Genomic DNA, 25,227 nt, shown 5'->3' with positions numbered 1-25,227 from the left:
CCCTGCTGTATTCCTAACTCTGCCGTTCTTTTCATCCCTCGCTCATTCCGCTCCCTCTCTCGCTTTCACATCTCGGCCCATTTGCTTGAAAACATTCTCCTCTTTTAATTAAAAGATCCGTACCACTGTTTCCACCAAAGCGCAGACTTAAAGAGGAACAGTAAAATGCCTGGATAAATATTTTAAGGTGGAAGTGAACCAAAGAAAGAGCTGTAGCTGCAGAGAGGCCATAGCTGACCCTGGCTCAGGGTTAATGCCTGTTAATGGCCAAAGTGAGCAAGCTAACGTGAGCACAGGCGGGAGGTCAAAACGATGGACAAGATATTTTAAATATCGGCCATTTATCAGCTACTTCAACACTGATCTTACCCATCAGAAACTATTCAAGTCTCCCGATGAAGTAAAATAAGCAGATGGAAAATTCACTGTGTCCGCACGCTGCTGATCAACCCTGCGTGGATTGACGGAGCCGTCAAGCACAGTCGCCTGATTCCACATCCCCCCCGCCTAACAATCGCTTCATTATTCCACCACGCCGCTGATTATTCTCATTAGAAACAAACAGCAAACAAACAGAGCCGTGCCGTCCTGCAGGAGGGGAAAAAGTCTTAAAGGAGCGAGCAAACAGCGAGTTTAATCTAATTAATCCTCTTGGTAATGTAGTGCAATTTTAAGACTCTGTACACCACTGCTGGACCAGGAGAAGGAGGTTTGGAATTCTGTGGGTGAGACCTGGTTTCTATAGGCAACAGCGCTCTTTTGCTGCATCAACACAATTACTCAGCCATCCCGTCCCCCTCCACCCCACTCCTGCCTGATCTGGACCGTTTTTTGTTGCCAATGATCAGACGCTCTGCGGAGCGTCCGGTCGTGTGGCTCTCTAATTAAAGCCGACACTGCTGCTGAGGCCCACCAGTCCCCAGGTCAAAGGTCACCGCACCACCAATGACAGGCAGGTAGCGAACCAGCGTGAACAGGCAGCAAAGGCAATCCGACGCCCCTCCTCCATCTCCTTACTCTTCCCACCATCCTTTAATTCCTCTTCACTGCACAGTTTTGTCTTCACGGAACAAAAACACCCGCCTCCACACGTTTATCCACTCAATGACATGAGAAAGAAAGAAGAGACAAAATAGAACATGATAAAAAAGGGGAGGGAAGAAAGAGGAAAGACTTTCACACCGTGACTAAAGAACATCCATAGGAAACGTGCACTTCAGAGTCTTTCAGAGGAACGCAATGGTGCAAGCACAAGGCTGTAATCACAGGGTCAAATCTGACATTGAAATAACGCAAAAAAAAAAAACTGTAGGCAGAAAAGCTCCCTGCGTGCCTCACATGAGAATGATATAGAATAAAAGCATGCTGTTGACCTCTGCAGAACTGTCCTTTCAGACCAAAAGACCCCGGACCTTAGTGTGTTTTCCAGGAGATCCAATAAAGTACAAAATTAAAAAAAATAAAAAACCCAATGTTCCATACGGAGTTTGTGTTGACACGTGAGCTGCACCGAGGAAAGTGAAAAAGATTTCCACTACAAAGTCTTTTCAAGGATTGGGTCAAGTGCCCGTGAACCAGAGTGAACCGTGTTAAGCGTCGAGTCAGACGGATTTAAAGGAACGCTCGTTTAGGGGTCGGCTTTGTAAAAGGACTCGGGTGACTCGACACACAGCAGCCCCAACATCAGCCGCGTTCTTTGACTGTGTCGTTAAAAGTGAATTTCTGTCTCATCTGGATCTGGATCGTGTCCTTCAGTCAGTCTCTTTATCACATGGCCTTTAGTGAAGGAGACACAAAAACATGTTTCACCGTTTTGGACATTATGGGCTGAACACAACAGAACAGGAAAAAACACACTAATAATAAAAATGTCTCCCGACGTTGGAGAAGCCTTGCTGCAGTCTTGGTGCGTTGAGTGTTCCTGCGACGCCTGAAAGAATCTGGAGGCTTCCAGCAAGAAGATGTGACCAACGTTAGGCGATAACAGCCATGCGAGCGTCTGAGTGCCGAGATAAACAAGGTGTGTGTTTCTGCAGCACATGTTTCCTCCAGTTTCAGTACGTTTGGTCACAGAAAAATGGATAAACACTGTTCCATATCTGTCTTTGCAAGTTCCCATCAAAAGGACGAAGCTGACAACTGCACCCTATCCTCGCCCTCAGACCCCCCGAACACACACACACACACACACACACACACACACACGATGATGGCAACAGCTACAGATTCCAGCCCGAGGCCGTGTGTGTGTGTACCGTCACACCTAAACACCAATCATCCAACTCCAGAACACACACACACAGAAGGGGTCAAAAACCTTTCCAGTCAAATAAAACCTACATTTACAAATGCACCTCATGTTTAATGTGGTTTTTTTAAGCGGTGACCCGACCAAGCAGGAAAAGAAAGCACACTTGGCTGTGATCCTCCGACGGGGGTCTTAAATCTGGATCAAAAGCTCAGTATTCACTACAGCAGGAACCCTAAATGGAGAGAGAGGTTTTAGCTGTTTCAGCTCTTTTCTCAGTCTGGGTGTTTTACGGAGACGGCGGCCTCGTGCTGCAGACCTCTGGCTGTCTGGCCAATGACAGATGCACGTTAGCCCACAGAGGGGAGCTTTATTAAACGAGGGTCAGGGCCCATCGCTCTTCCTCTGACATATTGGGGGCTCACCTTTGGGCTGAGGAGTGTAGCTGCAGCAGGAGGAGGTGAAGAACTCGCAGTGCAGGATGTTTTTCGACGCTTCTGACACGCACGACAGCTGCAGGCCTGGACCGGCTCGCCGAGCAGACTGCCAATGGCGCTCCAGCCGCCGCCACCAGCTGCTAGAGGCTCCGTGCCGTCTGAACCTTCCAGCATCTGTAACCTGCGACCGTCCACAGCTGCGCTGGCACCCCCGGGTGCTCGGAGCGGCACCGCCAACAACAACAGCGCTAACGGCGATGCATAATCTAATTTGCGGATGCTGCAGGGAGGTCACGTAACCATTCTGAGCTGTTTTTATCATTAATGACTAAAAGAAAAGAAATCCAAATCACGGAAATTTTACAGTAATTTACGGCTGCAAATAACATTGATCATAGCACAACACCTCAGGAGTTAAACTGCACTATCATGAAACAGCTGAAGTTTATGTGCTGATGAGAGTAATATTATCAGCTATTGAAATACTCCAGGGACAGTGAGTCAAGTGTTGTCCATCTGTCTGGGACAGATGACAGAAATGTCTCACTGCCTTTACATCTTAACCTTATTAAAAAGGCCCCTGCTGGGTTCGCTTGTCTTTAATGATATTTTGATTTGGCCGGATTAGCTCGGTAAAGATTCATATTTAGAGAAACAGCTTTTCCCGTGATACGACTTTTTGGAGGGAAAGCGGAGCGACCGTGAAGCCGTTGACTTCTTGATGATGGACATTTGTCAAGGCCCATTACCTCATCAGAGGTAATGTTGCCATGTGCTCGCGCGTTGACAAAGATGACTGTGTGTGTGTGTGTGTGTGTGTGTGTGTGTGTGTGTTGGGCAGACAGCCAATACAAACTGACAGAGGCTGGCGCAGACCGAGAGGTGACTTCGGGGTGATTAAGCTAAAAGCAGCTGGCACGAAACGCCGCTTCGGCCGCGCCGACCAGTGAGGCCAGTCAAAGCGAAGGGCCCGAATCGCATTACAACATTTGGATTTAATTATTCTCTAGTTTCTTGAATTTAGAATTGTTCTGAAAGTCACTTAGAAGTTGCTTTGTCAGAGATGGCACGCCTGCTGACCAAATATCGGGTCCTTAAAAGAATAAGGGGGGGGGGCTACTGTGGACCTGGTGGATAATACTGACAAAATACAGTGTTCATGAACGCTCTTGTCTTGAAATGGAAACAAAGCCCTGGATCAAAAGCATTAAAATCTGGTCGCTGTGGGAATCCTCATCCTTCTACGCAGAGACATTAAACAAACTTCACCGTCTGACCTCTGACCCCTGTGTAATGAAAGCAACTGAGGCTAAACAGGCTGATATTCAAACATCAACACTGCACACTGCTCCCATTACCCTGTCTCCCTCTCTCTCTCTCTCACACACACACACACACACACACACACACACACACCTGACCTTTACAGTGAAAAATGAATACATGAATAAAACTAAAATCTGCAAATGACAAATCTGCATTTGGCCCTCTAGGTTTCCCTTGAGGTGAGTTTCAGAGAGTCAAATGAGGGCAGTTGGATTTAATCTCCTGCCTCTGGGATCGAGGCAGTAACGCGCACGCACAAACACACACACACATGCGCACACACACAAACGGACATTTCCTGGTGAAAACCCAGCAAAATCTGATGCCATTTCCTTCGTTAAGGGGAACCAAAAGGGGCCGAGAGAAGAAAATGAGGCGGCAGAGGACCAGAAATTAGAAAATAGGAGAATATGTCAGGGGAGCCGGCGAGGAGGGAGAACGAACAGGGTCTCCAGTGGAAGGGGGTGGGGTGGGGGGGGGGGGGGGATCAGGGAGGAAGCAGTAGCAACAGTTTGACCTTCGACCACAAAGTTAATTTGTGGTCAAGTCCAAAATCACAAAACAGGTTAATCCCTACAGAGAGAAAGAAAGACCCTCCAGTCTCTGTCTCTCTCACACTCACACACACACACAGACACACACACACACGTGTACAAACAGAGAGCGTGTATAGTCTGGTCTGAATCAGCTTATCAGTCGGCAAAAGCAGCAGGATTCCTCACATACCTGTGACCAGTGTGCAGTCACCCCTTGCTGGTGTGTGTGTGCTTATTTATGCGTGTGTATATGCTGCAAATTTATGATAATTGAATCGATTCTTTGGACAGATCCGTTCAAATCAATGCACTAACAGACACAACCCTAGCTAACAAAGGCAGTGTTTGAGGGGACGCACATAGCTGTCTGATGTGGACATTAATGAATTATTGACTAGTTTGTTGCACATTCATGTGTCAGATGAAGGTGTGCATCCACTAAGACTACTTCTAAAGATTTACAAACAGCAGGTAAAAAAATCCCAGTATTTATCACGTTAGTCAATAACTGTGACACAGTTTCCCGTGTGATGGCATTAATCATATGAAGCTTCCATCTAATAGACCTTCAAAAGATCAGTTTAACTGACAAGGTGGGGAAGCCTGCTCATCTGATCCATGCTCTGTGTGTGTGTGTGTGTGTGTGTGTGTGTGTGTGTTATTAAACACGATGTGTTATGCGTCTTTCATGGATCGCCTGTCTGTGTTCTGTAAAAACAAAGTCAGGAGAACTTTACTCAAACATGCCTAAAACAAAGAATTAGGAGCAACCGAAGGCGTTAAGAATATTCCGGTGCAAAAATGTTACCAAAATCCACAAATATTAGTTATAAATATGACAAAACAGTTCTTCTTATTTCACTTTTGAAGAGTGAATTCTCAAATTGGGATTTAACAGAATTTAAATTTTGGGAGGTTAAGCATTAAAGGGGATAATATATTAAATAAAACGTAAATACATCATGCACAGTAAACCTCTGACTTGACCGACTGGATCTGAGACAGTTTCAGACATGTTAAAGCAATCTAGAGATCGGCTTTGTCCAAATCCACCTCCATCCCCACTGAGCTGAGCTCAGAAGAGTCTTTCCTTTCCCACTCCCTCCTTTTGATTAACATAAAAACATTTGCGTCGGAAACGGCGGAAAACCGGCCGATTAAATATGAAAGAACTTTCTGACGGCGTGTGTTTTCAGGCCTGATGTGAGGAGCAGCCACCGATAAGTCGAGAATCATCTGAGCAAAAACACATTTCACTTAATGATCCCTTTCTCTGCTTTGTTTACTTCTGCCGTTAACCTGCTGAACTCACAACCTGCTGTTTGGTTCTGAATTTAAAGCTGGGGGCCGTGACAGAATCTGCTGCGTTTCTGCAGCCGCTGCAGCTAAAGCGGGATTTATCAGGTGGTGGTGACGCGCCGCATCGCGGTGACCAAACTGTCAGAGGGGCGTCGGGGTTGACCACCCAGGTGGCGAGCTGGTGGACTTTTACGAACGCAGGGGTCACTCAAAGGCTAAGTGAGACCTCACGCTGGACAAAGCAGCAAGACTTCCGGCCGCAGTGGCATATGGGTGTGAAGGAGGTGAGGGAACGGAGCACAGATTTGTGGGGGGGTCCACCAAGCTGTCCATTCCCATGAGACCTCCAGCTGTCACAACAGACACTTACCAGCCCTCACACTAAAAATCCACCAGGGAGAGGGGGGGGGGCTACATCCTTCCCTGTTCAAATAGAAGGATGGAGAAGCGGAAGAATAGGGGGGAAAGAAGGAGGTAATCTCTTCTTCCTGTTGCTGTAATAACAGGAATGCTGAGATCTGTGCCCCCCCACCCCCCTCCCCGTCGCTGTCCTCCAGCACTTGTGATGCCAGACTGCAAACCAGCTAATTATAGCTGCTGAAGGATGAAGCTTTGACCTAAATAGTTATTTTGGAATCTGCAGCAGAAGTGAGCGGATGGAGTCACAGAAGGACAGAGGAAGTTCCAGTCCGGAACGTGACCCACTGGGTTCTGGATGAGCTGCTTGACTTGTAAAAGTAGCGCAATAACACACATCAGGAAAGAATTTCTCAGACAGAAAAGATCTTTCTTCTATTCTACAAATGAAGATGTGTAACTGCAGCTGTGGAAGCAGCACCTGAGGCTTTGTCAGACACAATTCCCAGCTGCTTCTATTTTCTAACAGCAAACTGCTTATGCTGCTACTCAAACAAACACGCCCACCCCGCCTGCTTTCTGTCCACACCTGAGAGCCTATTGACGCGGCGTCCCGGTAACACGCGTATCACTTAACCCTGTGTCAAAACACGGGTGTAACGTAAGCCCGGGCGGCAGGCGGAGGTCCTGGGCCCATAAAGGAGTGTGCGAGCTGGGAATAGCACCCTGCGTGTAAGAGTGTGGAGTTACTGCAGGGAGGGGGGGGCTGGAAGACAGCCAGACGCAGAGGGAGGAGGGCAGCATGCCGTCACCTCAGGGATCCACCAACACAAACGAGACTCTGCTGTCTGAAATGAACGCGCTCTGGGTAAAGACAGCGGGCCTTACCATGGCGTCCCGTATATCCGGAATCCTTTAATGGTCACGTCCGAATCCTGCAGGTACACACAGTTTGTGAGGAGTGACTGGACATTGTCAAAGTCTTCTGGTTTGAGTTTGGACACTGAGGGGAATCGGTAGTAATCCTGCTTGACCAGCTCGGCCATAAAGTCCTTATCAAAAGTCAGCTCGTGGTTCCCGGCGATCACCACCTTAAACTCGTACGGGAGGCCACCTAGAAGAGACGAGAGGAAGCAGGTGAAAGTTAGAAGATATTCAATCTAATCTGTCAAAAAAAACAAAACAGTCTGAAATAGATAAAACAGCCCCTTTGTTCACTGAATTTATCAACTGAGCAGCGTTGAATCGTGTAAATACACAAGGCAAACATTAGGCCCCTGCGGACGCAGATAAATAAATTGGATGGCAGCTAAACAGTTTCAGGCAGATTCTACTGTCCTCTATTACAAATCTGCACAACAGTGAAGGCAGAGAGGAGAATGAGCGCGGACCAGAGGCTGCAGTTCATCACAGGGTGGGATGTAAATGTTAATGTCCCCTCAGGGAGCTTAATTAGTCTGAATTTATGAGGAGATACACAACGCTTCCTACATGGAATTGCACAAGGCCAAGCCTCTATCCCTGTTTTCATTCATCCATCATCAGGGGAGGAACGCAAATAAAGCAAGTATCAGAAGCCAGCAGAGTCATTTTAATTAGTAATATAACATACAAGAACATCTACCACCGAGAGGACAAATATGAATCTGCCATGATGAAGCAGGAAAACTGGAGCTTTAACAGATGCACAAATGAAGATAACCTCATATAATCATTGGTTTCATAAAGGATTAAAGAATGCCACCCAAAGGCATCACCTTTCCTGTACTGAGGAAAAGTGCATCAACCATGTGACGCAGCACTGCTGAAATGAGAAATGTATCAAATATTTAAGCGTTTGGTGTTGACAAATTATTTTCCGGACGTCCCCAACAATCAGCTCTGCTCTCCTTCAAGGGTGAATGGGATTTGATGAAGAGAGAAGCAGACCGGCGGGGCGACTATCTACCCGTGCAGCTGACCCTGGACACAGATCAGGACTGAACACGAGTGCAGGGGGAAAATATGCCCTCAATTCAGGCAGCCAGAGAGGTTAGAACCACAGCTGACGGCTCTGGTTGACCCCGGCAGACCGCAGTCCATCTCTGTGGACGCCAGGCAGCTGGTGGAAGCATGAACCTGAACTAAATAGAGAAGAACATCCATTACGATTCTCATCTCCTCATCTTTCAACCTCTGCCGTGGCCTTTTTGCTCTCCTCTGTCGGGATGATTTGTCCCGGTTCCCCTCTGCCATCAGACACCGACTTACTGCTTTATTCCAGCAGATTGAGCACACAAGCCAGGGGCCTGGCCTTTGTCAGCCCCCTATTCTCTGTCTATATTTCTTTTTGCTCTCCTGCAGTCTTTTAGGTTTTAAAGCTGCCCTGTTGATTCTGCTGCACTCTTCCTTCCTTTCAGTCTTCTGAAGATTCTAAACTGGCAAATTTATGTGTCGATGAGCACAAGAGGACTTTTTAGTAGCAGTAATTTTAAACATTAACATTATTAGAAAATTCAATCGCATACCTGTGGAGTCAGTTCCTCTAAAGCAGGAACCTTAAGAAATGTCTTTGATTGTTAAGGTTTCCTCTGCTTTAGAGGAAACCTTAAGAACCAGAGGTGAATCGTCTTTGAAAACATAAAAAACGGTTGTCATCTTTGACTTTAAGCACTTCCCGATTAAATGATTCTTCTACTTTAGCTCATTTTTATCATCTATAGCAGCGGAATTTAAAGAAGTCTGGTAACTGATTGAGTAAAGTAAAGTGAGAGTAATGGGTGCACAAGTTCAAACTCTTTTTTTGATCCCAGTTCTCCAACGAAAAACAAAAGAACAGAAGTCTCCTTCGTGCTAGGCCTTTAGTGTTTCAGTTCAGTTCATTATTTTAAGGCATTAACTTCAAATATACAAATTTCTTAAATCTAATGACTCTAATGGACGTCGGCGAGTGAAAGACGCAAGCGAAAGCAACACTGCATCGGCGAAGTTCCGAACAGAACAGAATATAAATTCTGGTCAGGATGGCTTGCTGCAGATAAATAAGAAATCCCCAACACTCCTATCCGTCAAAAGTGTGAGTGTGTGCGAGTGTGTGCTCCTTAATGCTGAAAATGAAAGAATCATGGCTCCCCAGTCTATAGGTTTCATTCCCGCTGCTCTAAATTAGCTCTTGTCGCATCTCAAGATCATAAATTCCAGTCTAACCTTATATGAGAGCGCCGCCGCTCAGTCCCCGAACACTCTAACTGGATCACACATCCATTCACACACTCACACACACACCCCAAAGCGAATCATTCTCTCCATCCCCACCACATGTGAAAAAGGCGGGAGGAAAAAACATAATTACCCTCGAACAACTCCATCTCCATTACTCTACTGGGAATTTCTACTGCTTTTATTGCCACTGTGATACATCTAACAGAGGGGGCTGGTGCACCCAGATTTATTTATTTTGCTCTATTCCACAAACAGGGATATGCTGGGGGGAGAAAAATCAAAATGAGATTGGTAAAGAAGGCCAAGTGCTCTGTCAGAAACTTCAGAGGTGATTTAATGGAGGCTAATTTTTCTCCCCAGTAGAAGAAAATGTACAAAAACAACAAGTTGACTGCTTCAGCAGTTTCCACAGCAGTCCTGCTCCAGAAGGTGAAACCTGCACTTGAATGAGGGGAAAACCATCTGAGCTTGATAAATTATACTATGGACCTTATTTTTATCATCACCATCATCATCATGCTCCTGACACTCATTTCCAACATCGATGGGATTAGATTAAAGCAGCAGCTCAGAGCTACATTGATTACAATGACCCAGACGCTAGTTTAACTTTCATTAACTCTATAATAGAATATAGAATAAGAGTTATGACAATAATTACTCTTAAGACCACTTCGTAAGCAACTATTTTAATATTAGAGAGACGTATATTGGTAGTCAGTATAGCCAGGATTTTAGTAGCATTCAGACATTTAAACATGACCAGGAAAAAAAGCAATTTAATGAACTAATGAGCCTTTAAAATGCCATTTTCCAATAATTCTTTTTAGACTGCCGGCTCCTGACCCGACAGTAAAAAAACAGCCTTGGAAGGGAATTATTAAATCCTTTACACACAGTTTTGGTTATTGTTAAAGGACATTTTCTATGCGACACTTGCACATTTTGTCAGCCTTGTAGACTATTGAGGGCTGTCTGGCCTCCAAATGCCAGAAACAAAAGCGTGACTAAAACGTGTTTTCACCAATGGAAAAAGTTCAATGTCGGCATCTCAAACTTTCAGGGACTGATGCCAGAATTTGGCAGACAGAGGACACATAATTACCCTTCCATCCTTCACTTGGCCAAAGCTAGTGTTAGAACAGTAATTCCAGCCACTAACAGCAAATTGAATACTGATGATCTTCACATTCTCTGTTGAAATAGTTTTACGTTTCCTATTTTATCCCAAAATTAACACCGACAACCCATTGATTTCAATTTTAACCAGAATTATGAGCCATGAAAAGGATATTAGCCCACCCGGACAGACGGTAGCCCATCCTTATCTGCAGTTATTGTTGCTTTGATGGCTCACGACACTCGCAGATGAGACAGATCAAAGGTTAGCCCAGTCTGAAACATACAGAGCCGAGCTGAAGCAAAAGTTTCCGATTTGTCTCTCTGTCGACAGGCAAAGATAAAAACCAGTGCATCTACCAGGTGCTAAACTGGTAACAGAACAGAAGAGGAAAGAACTGGGACGTGCGTGTGTGTGTGTGTCTGCTTGGGGAAAACTGGGGCACAGCGCAGGGCAGCAGTTTAAAGAGTCGGTGGGTGGTTGAGCGAGCGAGTTCACGTCTCACTCCAACCCACGAAACTGAAGCACCGCATGGCCGCTACAAATGAGTGCAACAGAAAGGTAACAAAATAAACCCACATAAGCTTTTTTGGGGGGGGGGGTGAAAATTTCCCAAAAACAATTTTTGTTTCACTTGTTTGAAAAGCGCAGGAAAAAAGGCTGTGACACTTTGATCAGCAGATGAGACGTGAAAGATTTGAGACGTCTTCAGAGGTGCAGGTCACTGCTGTGGGTGGCACCTATCGATTCATGCCCACGGGGGGAGAGGCTCAGATAGCATTGTATATGTAACATGAACGCACAAGAGGCTGCAAACGATTCTTTACTTTAGCTCTGGAGTGGAGAGCATGAATGAAAACGCTGCTGCCAGGCACACACTTTCTCCAGCCTGCCCTCCCACCCACAGCACAGGGCCAGAGGGAGGGGTCAAAGGTTAACTGAGGCAGGGAGTTAGGTCAGAGGGGTTAAACTGGACACTTTAGCACAGCGGCTGTTGGGGTCACCGGTTGAGAGGGGGAGTTATTGTGTGGTCTGCTGTCTGGTTGCACTTGCAGCATGTTTCTTTGCCTCTTTTTTTATTCGTTCATTGTGAGAGTGTGAAAACGTGCCAGCGTGGCCGCCCCATACCTAACCAGTCGTTGAACTTCTTAACCTCGGAAGGCAAGCCCAGCTCGGTGAAGTCGCCCATATGAAGAAGGACGTCGCCATAGGGCATCTGGATGCCGTCTGTACGCGAGTGTGTGTCCGACACACACACAAACCTGGTGTGCCCTGCCGGTTTGGGAGTGTCATAAGGAATGGGGTCCACCCTGTAGAGACAGCAGCACAGACAGGGAGTGTTCAAAGAAGCTCAGATTAATCTCTGCTGCAACTCCTGGGAAATGAAGGCTTTATTATCGTCACACAACACATCCTATTTTATTATTTCTACGCTACAAAACGCCAAAAGCTGAAGATTACAACATGCAACTGCAAACCAAATCTCAGCACGCTGGTGCTGCTGGGTTGTGGGTGAGACTGTGCGTCTCCAGGATACGTAATCTACGAAGAAGATAAAAGACTTGTTTTACTGTCAAATGTGCTACGTTATCTCGCCGCCCATTTCAAAAGTGCAGTTTTGGGGAAATGAATGCTAATGTGGCACAAGGACTCAAAGCCTAAAAAAGAAAATACATTTTGCGGTGTAGAGAATGGCGCATCAGGGAGAACATGTCCTTTGGACTGGAAAAAACAGAGCCCATCTTGATTTGTGCGTGGAGAGGGGGTGGGGTTGGGGGGTTGCAGTGGATGTTTTGTGGCATCTGATTGGCTTAAGAAGCAGGGAATTAAAGCCAGCCATGTACTTTCAATCCATTATCTGAACTCAAAAAAACCACTTAAGCAGGAATCTGGGAGAAAGGAGCCTTTTCTTCATCCCTTTTTGTTTGCCCGGAGTACGTCCGTTACAAAAAAGGCATACTTTCTTCTGAAAGAAAAGGAAAAAGGGGAGGAAATCATCTTGTCTGTCACCGAAGTCCACAATGTGCAATCTTGCAGCACACTGCCACTACACCATTATTTTATTAGAAGGGATGCCTTTCTATCGGTCGTCAGACACATAATGAACACCGCCGCGTTCAACCCGACCAGAAAACATGCTATTAACTAGCATAAAACATACCATAATACCCTCTGCATAAGGTTTTAGACTGGAAGTACTGGAAGCAGGAAGAAAATAGGCACCTAAAGAACACTGCATTAAAGATCTGGGCAGAATGTTTTTCCTACTTTTGAAACATTTGAAAGGCACGTAGAGCAAGACATTAAAAACAATTAGCCTAGAAATCTGTTCTGTTCTAAGATGAACAATCATTATCAAGGTCCTGTTGCTGGTAGGAAAAGGGTGTAGCAGCTGGTCACCATATGTGGTGTGAAGTCTGCAGCGCAGCCACCATCTGCAGCCGGCGTCTGATGGGCGTTAGCACTTCGTCGTACCTACTCGACTCTGCCCCACTTGTTTTCCTCAGTTTTCCACGAGGACATTTTAGGCGTAAGGCTACCGGCACGGTGGTGCTAAGCAACCTGCAGAGCCTCGGTTTTACAATTGGTCAGATGCTTAGAGAAGGCGACCATGCAAATATGTCATACATACACGGGCTAAACATGCTACATATGGAGGTCGAGGTTGCAGCGATTTCAGCAGGCAGGAGCTACCTGCTCCAGCTCCTCCCGGAGAACAGAGACTTTCCAGCGAAGGACAGGAGACGTAATCCCTCCAGAGTTTTCTGTGTCTGCCTCAGGGCCTCCTTCTAGATGAACATGACCAAGACACCCCCAAATAGAGAAGTCAGGGGCAACCAGACCACCTCGCTCCTCTCGAAGCACAGGAGCCAACAGAGATTTGCAATTTTAAAGTGATTTATTCTATTTTTTAAATGAGGAATCCATTCTTATCAAAGCGGCATCCAGTAGTTTTCACTGTTCAGAAATCAGTTAACAGAACCATTATCCTCCACCTGCTGGTCTTGTGTCTTCTCATGGGATGTACAAATCCAATTAAATTTGCATAGATACTAATGGATTTTGACCACATATCAGCATGTTGTAGATGATTCCCTTCAGAACCCTTTGGAGCCCGAGAACAGAAGACTGATTCCCCTTAATAGAAAAAGCCTGACAAACACTGACTGATTACAGGCCTGATCCAATCTGTGGACTGCAAATTTAGCCTAAAAAAGAATCTGATTGTTATTCTGCTTGATAAATAAGTAGGTGTTTTATCCAGGTAGGGTTCCTCACTGTTACAGAGTGGAGATGCACAAACACGACTTGTCTCACACACACAGCAGCAACTGCATCTCAGTGTGTCTGGAGAGTTGCTGCATTGTGGAGTCGCAGCATCACGCAGCTCTTCAAAATCCAACGGATCTCCTCATAAAGGAAGGACAGAGACAGACAGATGTGGGAGCGTGTGGGATTAAAAAACCACAGGTAAACACAAAATATGAGTGCAAACAAAAGAAGCACACCCATTTAAGAACAAAGCTGTGAAGGAAAACAACCTCCGGGCCCTCCCCTTTTTCCTTTGAGATTTAATCCGCCCTGAGAATGTAGGTAAATACCAGGAGCCCCTATCAATTAGAGCAGACCTGAGCCGAGCAGCCTTCACAATAATGCTGCATACAAGACCCCCATCTTTCCTGTTAGCATACGACTGCAACCATCCAGAGATTCATTAGTAATGCATACAAGAGTTCGGGAGTTCAGCAGAGCCTCTGATCTATTGTAAACCCAGACGGTGGAAATGAAAAAGTTTGCTCTCTGACAGGGAACAGAATATTCTCTGCTGGCAGGCTAAAGGATGTTAGCATGGAGGTTCCTGTTAACATGTCTGAGCTTCAGGGTGACATCAGAGGGAGACTGTGGAGGGAAAGAGGAGAAATGCTAATGTGCTGGAGGCCGGTAAGAGCACTCTTAAATCTGCTGTGACATTGGAAGGCTAAAAATCGAGGTCTGGAGGAATAACTGCTGGATGAAAAAAAAAAAAGTCTGATCCTAGAGGAACTTCAGTGCATTAACTCTTCTCCACCTGAGGCTGCAACGCCACAGCATAAAAACAAGTTTTGGGAGCTTTGCTGAGTCTCATCCACCTTATTGCATTTCTACAAGGTAATATAACTTCTAATCAAGCAGTGCAGCTTTTTCTTAAAGTTTGCCACACAGATGTTACTCAAATATATACAGCTATTCCTCAACTTAATCTCTTCTGTTCAAAAACCTGCCTTATTTCTGTTGCCTTCTCATTGAATTTGGGCAATGCATGAGTCCCCCCCCCCCCCCCCCCCCCCCAACAGGGGTGCCCATCAGCAGGGGTCCCCCATACGAGTCTGCTGTTAAAAAGGGAGTTTTTCCTTGTCACTGATGCATGAAAATGCTTGCTCAGGGGTCAGACTCTGGGTTTCTGTGAAGCGCGCCCAGACAATCCTGATTGTAACAGATGTTAACGCAATGACTGAAACGCATCCACGTATTTGAAAACAGGATATTAACCTTAAAAAAAACCCACTTCAGTATTAAATGCTGCTATAGCCTTTTGCAAATAACATGAACACACTTAAAAGCACATTTTCAATATTTCTATATTTGTGCAACAACCACGATGTTCTTCCCTCTAAAAATACTTGCAGATCAGAAGCAATAAATGTGAAAAGGGGCCAGGCAGTTATTGGTTCTGTGGATCCCAGTGAAGAAAATCACAGTGACAGAAGTATAAATCAGCGTGGGAGACACAGACGGAGGGAAGGAGAAGCGCTCTCTGATGTCGGTCGGGGGATATTCACTCTGACTCCACACACTTGGCTCCCTGGCCTCCTGGCTAATACGCGGGGTCAGAGTTCAGGGCGAACTCGCTACTTCAAATGCGACACTTTACTTGTTGCAGATAAGAAGGTCGCCGGCTGCGCCAGCCTATGGCGGTTCGGCCTCTTTAAGGAAAAAGCTTAATGGGCGTGATTGATTGCAGTGCTTCCTGCGCTTGCCCTCCAAAATGGGCCGAGCCTTTTTGCTGCTTTGCTGAAGAAAGAAAGAGTTTTTTCCATCGTGCTTTTTAAAATTTGTAACAATAAACAGATAAATCAAAATATTGTTATTGTTGCGTCAAAGCAAAATGAACAGTGAAGGGCATAAATCCTGAAGTGAACCCCGGTCTTTGATATTCTGCCATGTGGGCCTCAGTCTTCTGCCGACTGCTGGGATTTGCTCCCATTTACCCACAAAAGGGTGAGTGAGGTCAGCCAATGATGTTAGGTGACGAGTCCTGGCTCAAGTTCTGGCCTCCCAGTTTATCACGGAGGCGCTGGATGTTGATGAGGTCAGGAACAGGGACAATGTCTCTCCGTTGTGTTCCAGCAAAGTTTGAAAAACAAAAATCATCACAAAAAGACTGAAGGGCCAGAGGTACACAAGAGCGTCGTGGAGGTCACCATAAACCGCCCAGCCTCCAGTGGACCATACATCGAGCCCGGGTCTCAGCGGGGTTAACGGGGTCGTCGACCTTGCCTCGGCCCACTTGCCTCAGACAGAAACACTTGTCAGTCACAGCTCTGTTGGCGCTCTGGCCGTTTTATACCTGCTCACACCTGCTTTCGGAATAATTACCATCAAGCTCCTCCTCCTTGTGAAACGCCATTGAAGATTTCCCACCAACGAACGAGAGTTGATGTGAAATACCGGTGATGGAGCATCGCTGCACCATTCAGGCCTCCAGTTCTGCCCCCCAATTCTTCTCTTGTTGTCTTTTAAACCCATATTTGAGAACCATGGAACAAACTGTAACTTTTAACCAATCAGATTTACTCTTCAACACAGTGGTGTGATTTATAAGGAGGCATTTTGCCACACGGTGAAAAACGATTGTGATATATGACAATGCTGAAGTCACGCATGCAGGAAATGCAGGCAGAGCACAAACGAAAGCAATCGGTCACTTTCACAACACAGGCGGAGAGCGTCTGAAACCAAAGGTCCAGAAGGTGTGCGTGCATTTTTTTTTTTTAAAGCCTTGGTTATTTTCCAGCTTTTGTTTGGGTAAGAAAAGAAGTTTAACTTTTCACCCACCATGTTGAATGTCAATAATTAGAATTGAGAAATTTGTCTGCAAAGGCTTTTTTCCGCCAGGCTGAAAGAACAGAGACGACCCACATCTCTGAACTCCAATCAAAACAAATGATAACTGAAGCTCGGAGCATCTCCGTATCCTTTTCAGACTCCAGACCAGAAAGGAAAATGTACTGTTTGGCTCCACTGAGCTAAAAATGTAGCCACTGTTGTTCCCGCTTTATTGCTTCTTCAAAGTAAACATCAAAACACAATGCTTCCTATTTCCTCCATCTATAACCTCCCCCCTCCCCATACACACACCTCACATTTCTCTCTTTGTTGGGACTTTTATAGACATAATACCATACCTAACCATCCCAACTAACCCTCGCACCCTGACCTAAACCCAATTCTAACCTTAAGAGCCATGGCTTAACCCTCAAACAGCCCTCTGAAGTTGTGCGGCACAGTGAAACAGCCCCACTTTGCTACCAAAATGTGAATTTTGCTACTTAATGTGTTATAAACGTGAGGACACACAACCACACACACTCTGACAAAACCCTCCGCTTACTTATTCACGGCACAATACCAAGAAGCAGCGAGAACGTCTCTCTTATCTTCTGCATTTCAGCTGTCGGCACTAATTCAATAAACTTCAGAGGAACAAAACGAACACAGGAACAACGGGGAAGGGGGGGGGGCCCAAGGGGAGTGGAAAGATAGGCAAAGGTTGAAGACAAGAACAAGCAAAGAGAAATCCCAAAAGGGCCAAAGCAAACAGAAATTAGCAGCAGAGTTCACAAAAAGACAGGGGGTAAAAAATTAATTAAAAGGAAACACAAGTAAAGCCAGAATTATTTTTTAAAAATGAAGAATGACAGTCTTTGGCCTCAACCCTCCTCACACTCCATTTGTTCGGGTGGGCTGCGTCCTCCTCTTTCCTCCCATAATGGCAGAGTAAGGCACACAAAGCCCGCGCCAGAGAAACCTTCCGGCACTGAGCTGGGAAATAAATTGCTTCTGCTAATGCCCCTTTCATTATGGCGCAGGCCTAATTGTGCTGCTGACAGTCTGTTTGGCTGCAGGGCTGATGGGAGAAACACAGAGGAGTCAGGTATGACTTGGCCCCTCCCTGGGGCAGGAAAACATTTAGAGGGGTAGTCAGACAACCAAGCTTACAACACAGTGTATTTAACTTTAACAGTTCCAGCTGAAAGAAATGCATCAAAATAATATTCTGTGAACATGCTCAATCAGCATGTGAAAATCAGAAGAAAATCTTCAGATTCATATTGTTTCAGGGGGAGGTTTTGATGGTGAAACACTCAATTGTGCAATGTGGGATCTTTAAAAGAACAGCAGCACAATTGTGCAGACGGATAAGGACGCACATGCATAAATAGACTTGTCACGCTGAGGAATCACAGGCTCGTGGAGCGATACCTCTGCTTTCAAGAGGGAAGTGACATCATCGGGAGATTGTGCCCCCTGATGCCAGGCTCCGGGGATCAGAGGCCCAAATCTCGGAGACATCAAAAGGGCTTCATCTCGAAAACAGGAGATCTGCCCAATGTCAACTGTCACTTAACCCACCGCCCCACCGCCGCTGTCCCGCCAGGCCCTCACTGCAGGTCAGGGGTGGAGAGGGAATTTAATCAAGGGTTCTCCTGTTACAAAAGACCCTCCACTCCCGTTGGCAAGCCACGGCGGCAGACAGAAGCAAAAGGCCATGAAATGGGACCAGCTCTTTGTTCCAATGAGAGCAGAAGACTGAATGTCGTCCCACCACAAACTGGGAGGAAAATAGGACAGATAGGTGGGGCAGGAACCAGATTAGAGTGTTCTCTGTGTGCCGTTAAGGAAAACAGCCATCCCAAGGTTACCAACATGTTTCAGCAACAGGCTGCTTAATGAAGTACAAAAAAAAAAGATTAAAAATCTCTTTTTGACTAATTAACATTTGTGCTTTTGCTCCCTACAGGGTCTGAACACGCCAGTTCCATCAGTACAGGACGATTGTACCGAGTCAATCACACCTAAAAGCATTTCAAACCTCTTCAGCGATGGTTCCACTTGAGCTGAAACGCTAAAGTCACTTCTTGGCTGAGTGAGACGTCTTTATAAACTCTTCCGCCGTCATACAGTAGGATGTGGGTGGAGCTAAACCCACTGTAGTCCACCGACTGGCGGACAAATCTGCAAGTGCCAACTCGTCATCACTCTCTTCTAACCACTGGTCAGATTCAGTAAGATGACTTAAACCTGTACGTGCGTCTGTTTTTACCAATAACACTACTGCTCAATGTAACGAGATGTTTAATTGCATGATGTTACAAACGTTCCTGGGTTGCCTGTGACGTAAGAAGCTGCAGATTGAGGCACGGACGTTAATATCCCGATGAAAGTGGACATTTCAAATGGTGAACTGGTGACTTGCATCAAGTCACACATGAGCAGTCTAGACACCCAGAGAGGGTAGCATCCGACTTACTGACCTTTTCAGCACCTGATTCGGCCCCCCTTCTTCTAACGGACAAACTCATTAATGTACACCACCGCAGATTCAACTGTGCGTGCACATAAATCAGCAGGCGCCGCGACACTGGGGCCACATTTCTCCCGCTAAAATAAAAACGTAACGCTTAAACTCAGAATTTCCACATTGGCAGCCTCTTTTCCACCACACCATGTAAAGGAAGTGGAGGTAAATTTGTCATGGCCCATTAATAAAACCTCAAAAAAAAAGGAATGTGTGACAGCCGCGTTCAGCTCGTGTCAGAATATCCATGTGAGCGGATGCAGGCGGTGGCGGTAAATGATTCATACTTACGAGCTCCTCAATTATTCAGAAGGCGGGAATAATTAACAAGGCATGTGGAGGAGAGGGAGTCTGTTAAATGTGGAGTATTTCTGATGGAGGGAAGGCTTGAAGAGCCTCCATTACCCAACATCAGAACTGAGGTTTTTAGCCAACAAGTAAACAAGAACATTTTAAAGAAAGGAAATTAAATGAATCCACTCAAATCAGCAAATGCCACATCTGTCTTGGAATCCACACAAGGATCCGGACAAATGCACTTTCTTTTCCGGGTCTCAGTTTGGACACAGTTCACACTTTCTTCTTCATTTTTATTATCTTAAATCATTTAAGACAGCATCATAACTATCTGGACTTCTTTCTTTTTTCAAATATTTGCCCAAGAAATTAAATGTTTGAATCTATTAGATTTAAATTTGAAGCTGATATTAGAAGAAATGAGACATTTTCAGAATGTTTTAGAAATGTTTAAAGTCTGTTTTGTGGAGTGATTGAAGCCTCACCGATGGATCTCCTTCATTTGTCTGTTTGTGTGTCGGGCATTCCTGCAGTCAGGCCCGGATCAAATTGGATTTCAAACCATTACTGTCCCAACTCGAAGCATATGTTCCAAGTTGCTGAGCGCTTCGCTTCGAGGGCACGACGAGGAGGGAGGGTGGGGGGGGGGGAAGGCGGCGCGGGAGAAAAAATAAACCAGACGCAAACGGGACTGGACCGAGTTCCGTCGCTCAGTAACCAACAGAGCGAGACGTCCAGTCAAAGCCCACATTGACTTTGGGGGGTCACGTACCCGAAGGCGTAACTCTGCGTCTGCTCCAGTGTGTGTGTGTGTGTGTGTGTGTGTGTGTGTGTGTGTGCGCGTGTGTTCTCATGCAGAGCTTCAGAGTGTGATACCTTCCACGCCAGACAAAAACGCTGCTGTACTCCATCACAGAAATCTAAATATTCTGTCTGGGGGCAGAGGGAGGGGGGCACATTAGAGCTGAGATTGTATTTCAAAAGGCAGGCACCCCCCCACCTCCACCACTAGCAGTTTTTCCCCTTTCTTTGCTTTCAGGGAAGCAGCAACTTTATGTCCAAAAACTTGTGGACACGGAGAGTGGGAAGCCCGGAGCAAGTCGGATCATTATCTCTCGTATCTAAACAAGCCTTTACTTTCCCAGAACAGAGCGCGTATTCTATAAGCACTTAAACGGGAGGGGGGGGCTTATGGGAGCAAGCGTGTGTGAGTGTGAGAGATCCCGAGGATCCCAATCTGAGTTTAAGAATGGCCGAGTAAAACACTGCAGGCTCTGTAGCAGCCAGGAAACGGCCTAATGTATTTATCCAAACACATATCTTCTGAGAGGCCCCACAGCTCCAACACATCCACTCTCCAAGAGTGGGCTTTGCCTCCGAAAACCCCCACAAAAACACCAGCAGCTCCGAGCCACAAGCTTCAGGAGAACCGCCTGGATTATTTACACGCTGCTCATTTAATGCTGCTCCGTTTCAACTCATTCACAACCTTTTAGTTTTCCATTTTCTCAGGCAGATGTTTGATTGAACGGTTTCCTTTCTGGTGCGGCGCTGCAGGTATGTCGTAAAGACGTAAAGGCAAAAAATACTTACGAAAATGAAAAATAAGGAACCAAGCAGCGGAAACATATTTGATAGTAGAGATCCATTTCAAATATAAAACAAATTAAATCGTTCTGGTGGAACCAGCGAGCCCCGCTCTCACATTTTAACCTTGGTTCAAAATGAAGCGTTCGTTCCGATTTATTGCCGCCGTTAAAATAGACCCGACGTAACACAAACTGCTGGTTGACCTCATCTCCGCCTGCCGACAGCCGAGGAGGCGCAACAGAACAGGCAGCAACGTGGAGGAAGGTACGAGGGTCCGTAATCCAAGCATCTCAGGAAAATAATCCCGTTGCACCCAAGTGGAACCTCAAATAAAATTGAAAGCGTTTCGTTATCCAGGTGTTGATTTTCCGCATGCACTGATTTTTACTTCCCTTTACGCCCTCACACCATCTAAAACACTCTTCTTACAACTTTCCCTGATCCAGTAGCCGTGCGGCTCCTCTTCACCTCCGACAATTTACTTTCACATCAATCCTGGGAAACCCTCAGTCTCTTATCCAAAGTTAAAAGGAGGAAAACTTCACTCACTTCGGCCTCTGCCGACTTTCCAGTTACATCAGAGATCCTCGTAATTAACCCGACATATCAACTTGAGATCCTCCTGCCGGGTCGGCGCAACCCTTACGAAATGTGAGAGGAAAGGGTCGTTCTTCGTCATTTCGCACATGCAAACCCGACCTAACCGGAAAAAAAGCTCCAAACACCTTTCGGCCATGGCGGAGAGGACCACGCAGCGAGCGTGGGAGCGTGGCGAGGGTTAGCAGGTCACCGCGCTCCGACCCACTAATGAGAGACGCACAAGAGCGCCAAAGACCTTAAGTAACCGGCGGATAAATAAATAAAGAGAGCGGCCTAATGCAGACAGAGCGGTAATGCACCAGGACGCGATAACAAGGGCTGATAAGGAAGCCGGTCGACCTGAACGCACAGACAAACTCCTGAGGAAACCGGGTTCCGTCTCCTCTGAGGTTAAAAAGGCCGAGCAGCTTCTGGCATGAAGTCAGAGGACAAATACTCCTCATCAAACTGGACCTGGACTGGTTTCCCACCGACACTGAAAACGTTCCCACCTTTTCCCCAGCCGGGCCTCGGATTCTCTAATTAAAACTCACGAAACTGTGAGATAAACGCGAGATAAAACCAGCTTGAAGTAAAATGTTTACATTGTACCGAGACGTTGCTTGCACTTTGGCCGCAGGTGTCGGACTTACATGTGCACGTGTGGAGGTTGGAAGCGGCTCTGGTTGATGTTGTAGTGTGTGAAGGCCTGTGTGGGGTTGGAGCTGTACTCGTCCACCGTGATGGTCACTTTGCCATGAGCCATCCTTCCGCCGTTTGGACATGAGACGCCGTCGGTTCACCGGGATTCAGCAGCGAGCCTTGCGGCAGTCATCCTTCAGAGCCGCTCTCGGAAGTGTGGGAATTTTCCCGTCAGCGGGAGCTGCAACGACCCAGTTGACCGACTCGACTACGACACGCTGCAGTCTGTACCGACAGGGGGACACACACACACACACACACACACACACACACAGTTTTAAGTTTTTGAACAAGTTTTTTTTTTTACACACATTCAGAAATAAAGTGGCATTTTTAAAGAACAGGGCACAAAGAAAAACATCAATTAAAGAGACATTACTATTTTAATTACTGATAATTAATTCCAACGTGTGCACAAGATGGGCACGTTTTCCTGCACGGTTGTACGATCACATCCCCCCCCTGCAGCAGTAACTCAATTTTTAGGAGAAAAACATAATTTAGGGAACTCATTAAAGCACAACATTCTAATTTAAAACTGACAAATTAAATAAAATGAATACATTTCACCTATTCACCCAAGCTTATATTTCCGTGAGGAAAATTCAGAATGTCAGGACTGTGACGATGTGCAGCCTGGAAGGTTCACATTTAATTGTTTCTCATCATCCAGCTTAAATTAAAACCAATATAATAAATTGTTTAAATGCTTTTTTTAAAATGCCGCTGTCGTGCCAGAGAGGAATTAGCTTGTTGCATATCGAAGAGGCAGAAGAAAAGCTGCTGTGGTGATCACATTGTAAATCCTCTAATAAAAGAAATTCCTCAGAATTTAGACAGACAATACAGGTCTGTCGATGCCAGCAGCTACCCCAGGCACACGCAAATTAAAGAAAGTTCTGCTTTTATTGTTCCAGGAGCGACTCACCTGCCATCAGACTGGAAAAGCAGCTAAAACGGAGCGTCAGAGCCGTGCGTCGGCTGAGCTTCCCTCCCGTCTGACCTCTCTGACTGACAGCAAAGTAGCCACGGTGGGCTTGACAAGCTTTTTATACCTGAATTCCTGATGCAGCCGGGAGGGGAAAGAAGAAAAAATAAGCCCTCAGTTTTTTTTTTTTCTTCCCAGAGGGTAATGAGCAGCACTGGAGTTCAGCTGATGGAGGCAGTGGTGATTGTAAAGAAATCAGTGACCTCCGGTGGTTGAATATTTTAAATTTCCTTTTTATTTTTTTACCCCATCACAAAACACTGCTCTGAATAGTCTGGTGCAGCGGCTGATCACGCACGTCCAAATTTATATTGGACTCCAGCAGCTGAATGGAAGAAGATCTTAACATTAGAGTTTATGCTGCCACACAACTTTACAGATTTTTGTTGGGGGGGAGAATTCAACTTCAATTCTTTGCCACATGTTTTTGCATGTAGCAATAACTCTCACTACCACGCCTGGCTTTTTACATGACTACACTCATTTATTTGTTGGTTTTTGGGCTGTTTTTTGGCAAATGTAGGCCCAAAAACTAAGCTTGTGTGTGCAGTGTGCTCCTGCCTGTCTGTCCCTATCTTATGGCTACAGTAGAAGCCAACTAGCTGTGTAGCTTAGCTTGCTAAAACCTGCCCTGGCACTGGATTTTTTATTATGCAGGCTGGAGCTTCACAATGAACCGCTTCTCTCAAACGGAGGCGCGCAAACACACACATACACACGCACGCACACGCACGCATTGTCAGTCCGGCTGGTGGTTCCACACGGAGCCCCGATACACACCATAAATCTAACTTCACCGGTGGAAACCACTCCGGTTACAGCAGAGCGGGTGAAGGCGAATAAATTGACCCTTTCTGGTGCTATTCAAATGCGCGATACGAGCTCTGCGCCGCTCGCCGAGACGCACACAAAAGGAGAGGTTCCGTGTGAGCCTGAACTCTGCTCCAGGAAGGATAAAAACAGCCGAAAAGGTGCTCGGTGTCACGGCACCGCCGCGCCAACCTCTCCTGCGTCCACGTAACTGACAAGCCACCTTTTAACCGACGGCTTTGTATCAAGAATGTCTTTTTTTTTCTCTCCCCTTCTCCGTCTCTCCCCTCCCACCCTCCCCGGTTCTCAAAGCAAAGCGGAAATGTTGCTCTACCTTCGGCGTGTGGGGCTTTTGGAGTGCCTTTCCAATCTGGACGGAGAAAGACCGTCAGGTCGGGGTCGCCCTCTAAGCGGCGGCGGTGGCGGCGGCAGCGGCGGCGGAGGAGGAGGAGGAGGAGGAACGCGGGTCCATGCGGCAGGAGCAGGGGAGCGGGCAGGTTGGTACGCGGCCGTCCGGAGGTTGCGGCAGTCTGCGCGGGTAGGGCAGAACCTTCGACCCGGGGGGACCTTGGCTGGCTTCTGTGGAAATAAACCAGACAACAGAGCGAGGGGGTAGAGAGCCGGAGAGGAGAGCGAGAGACACTGACAGACAACGGGCAGAGAGGGGGAGAGAAGCCTCGGCGTGACGGAGCCGGAGTGCAGTGAGTCGGAGCTGCCACTGGGGTCAGAGAGCAGGGAGAGCAGGAGCGAGCACAACCCCCCGCCACCTCGCGTGCGCGCGCCAACAACGGCGGGCACACGCGCGGTGATGCGCGGGAGGGAGGAGGGAGCGGGGGAGCGCTCGCGCAGCCCCGCTCTACCTCGTTGATGCGTTCACTGTCCGTCGAAAATGCCGACGTCTTGCCTGTCCCGCACACGAGCGCCGCTTTTAAAACGCGGCAGGATCACGCGCAGAATGAAAACGCACTCCGGGAGGGCGAAGGTTGGGTGCTGGGGGGGTCGGCGGCGCTGATCATGGTGCTCCCGGTCATGAAAAAGCCAAAAAGAGCAAGTGCGTAGGAAAAGAAGGCCGATTGCCCAATGAGTAGTAAAGTCCTACTCTGTTTAACTTCACAGT

General features: G+C 46.7%; 1 protein-coding gene across 2 annotated transcripts in view; it reads right to left on the bottom strand.

Moving 5' to 3' along the window:
- The window catches only part of mpped2a (metallophosphoesterase domain containing 2a), a 34,590-nt gene extending 9,627 nt beyond the window's left edge, over positions 1-24,963 (bottom strand). Inside the window, exons 1-5 of one of the 2 annotated variants that reach the window (XM_029845981.1) lie at positions 24,445-24,963; positions 23,241-23,375; positions 22,264-22,537; positions 11,653-11,834; positions 7,092-7,317 (exon numbers count right to left, since the gene is read on the bottom strand). In XM_029845981.1, the coding sequence (XP_029701841.1) occupies positions 7,092-7,317; positions 11,653-11,834; positions 22,264-22,376 (521 nt within the window). In that variant the 5' untranslated portion in view covers positions 22,377-22,537; positions 23,241-23,375; positions 24,445-24,963. The remainder of the gene's footprint in view (positions 1-7,091; positions 7,318-11,652; positions 11,835-22,263; positions 22,538-23,240; positions 23,376-24,444) is intronic. The other variant, XM_003969768.3, reaches the window with a different exon arrangement.
- Between the last annotated feature and the right edge of the window lie 264 nt (positions 24,964-25,227).

The sequence above is a fragment of the Takifugu rubripes genome, chromosome 13, assembly GCF_901000725.2.
Source record: "Takifugu rubripes chromosome 13, fTakRub1.2, whole genome shotgun sequence".
NCBI classification, from domain to species: Eukaryota; Metazoa; Chordata; class Actinopteri; order Tetraodontiformes; family Tetraodontidae; genus Takifugu; species Takifugu rubripes.
Note: the sequence above shows the minus strand (reverse complement) of the source record. Positions and strands in the feature narration are given on the sequence as shown.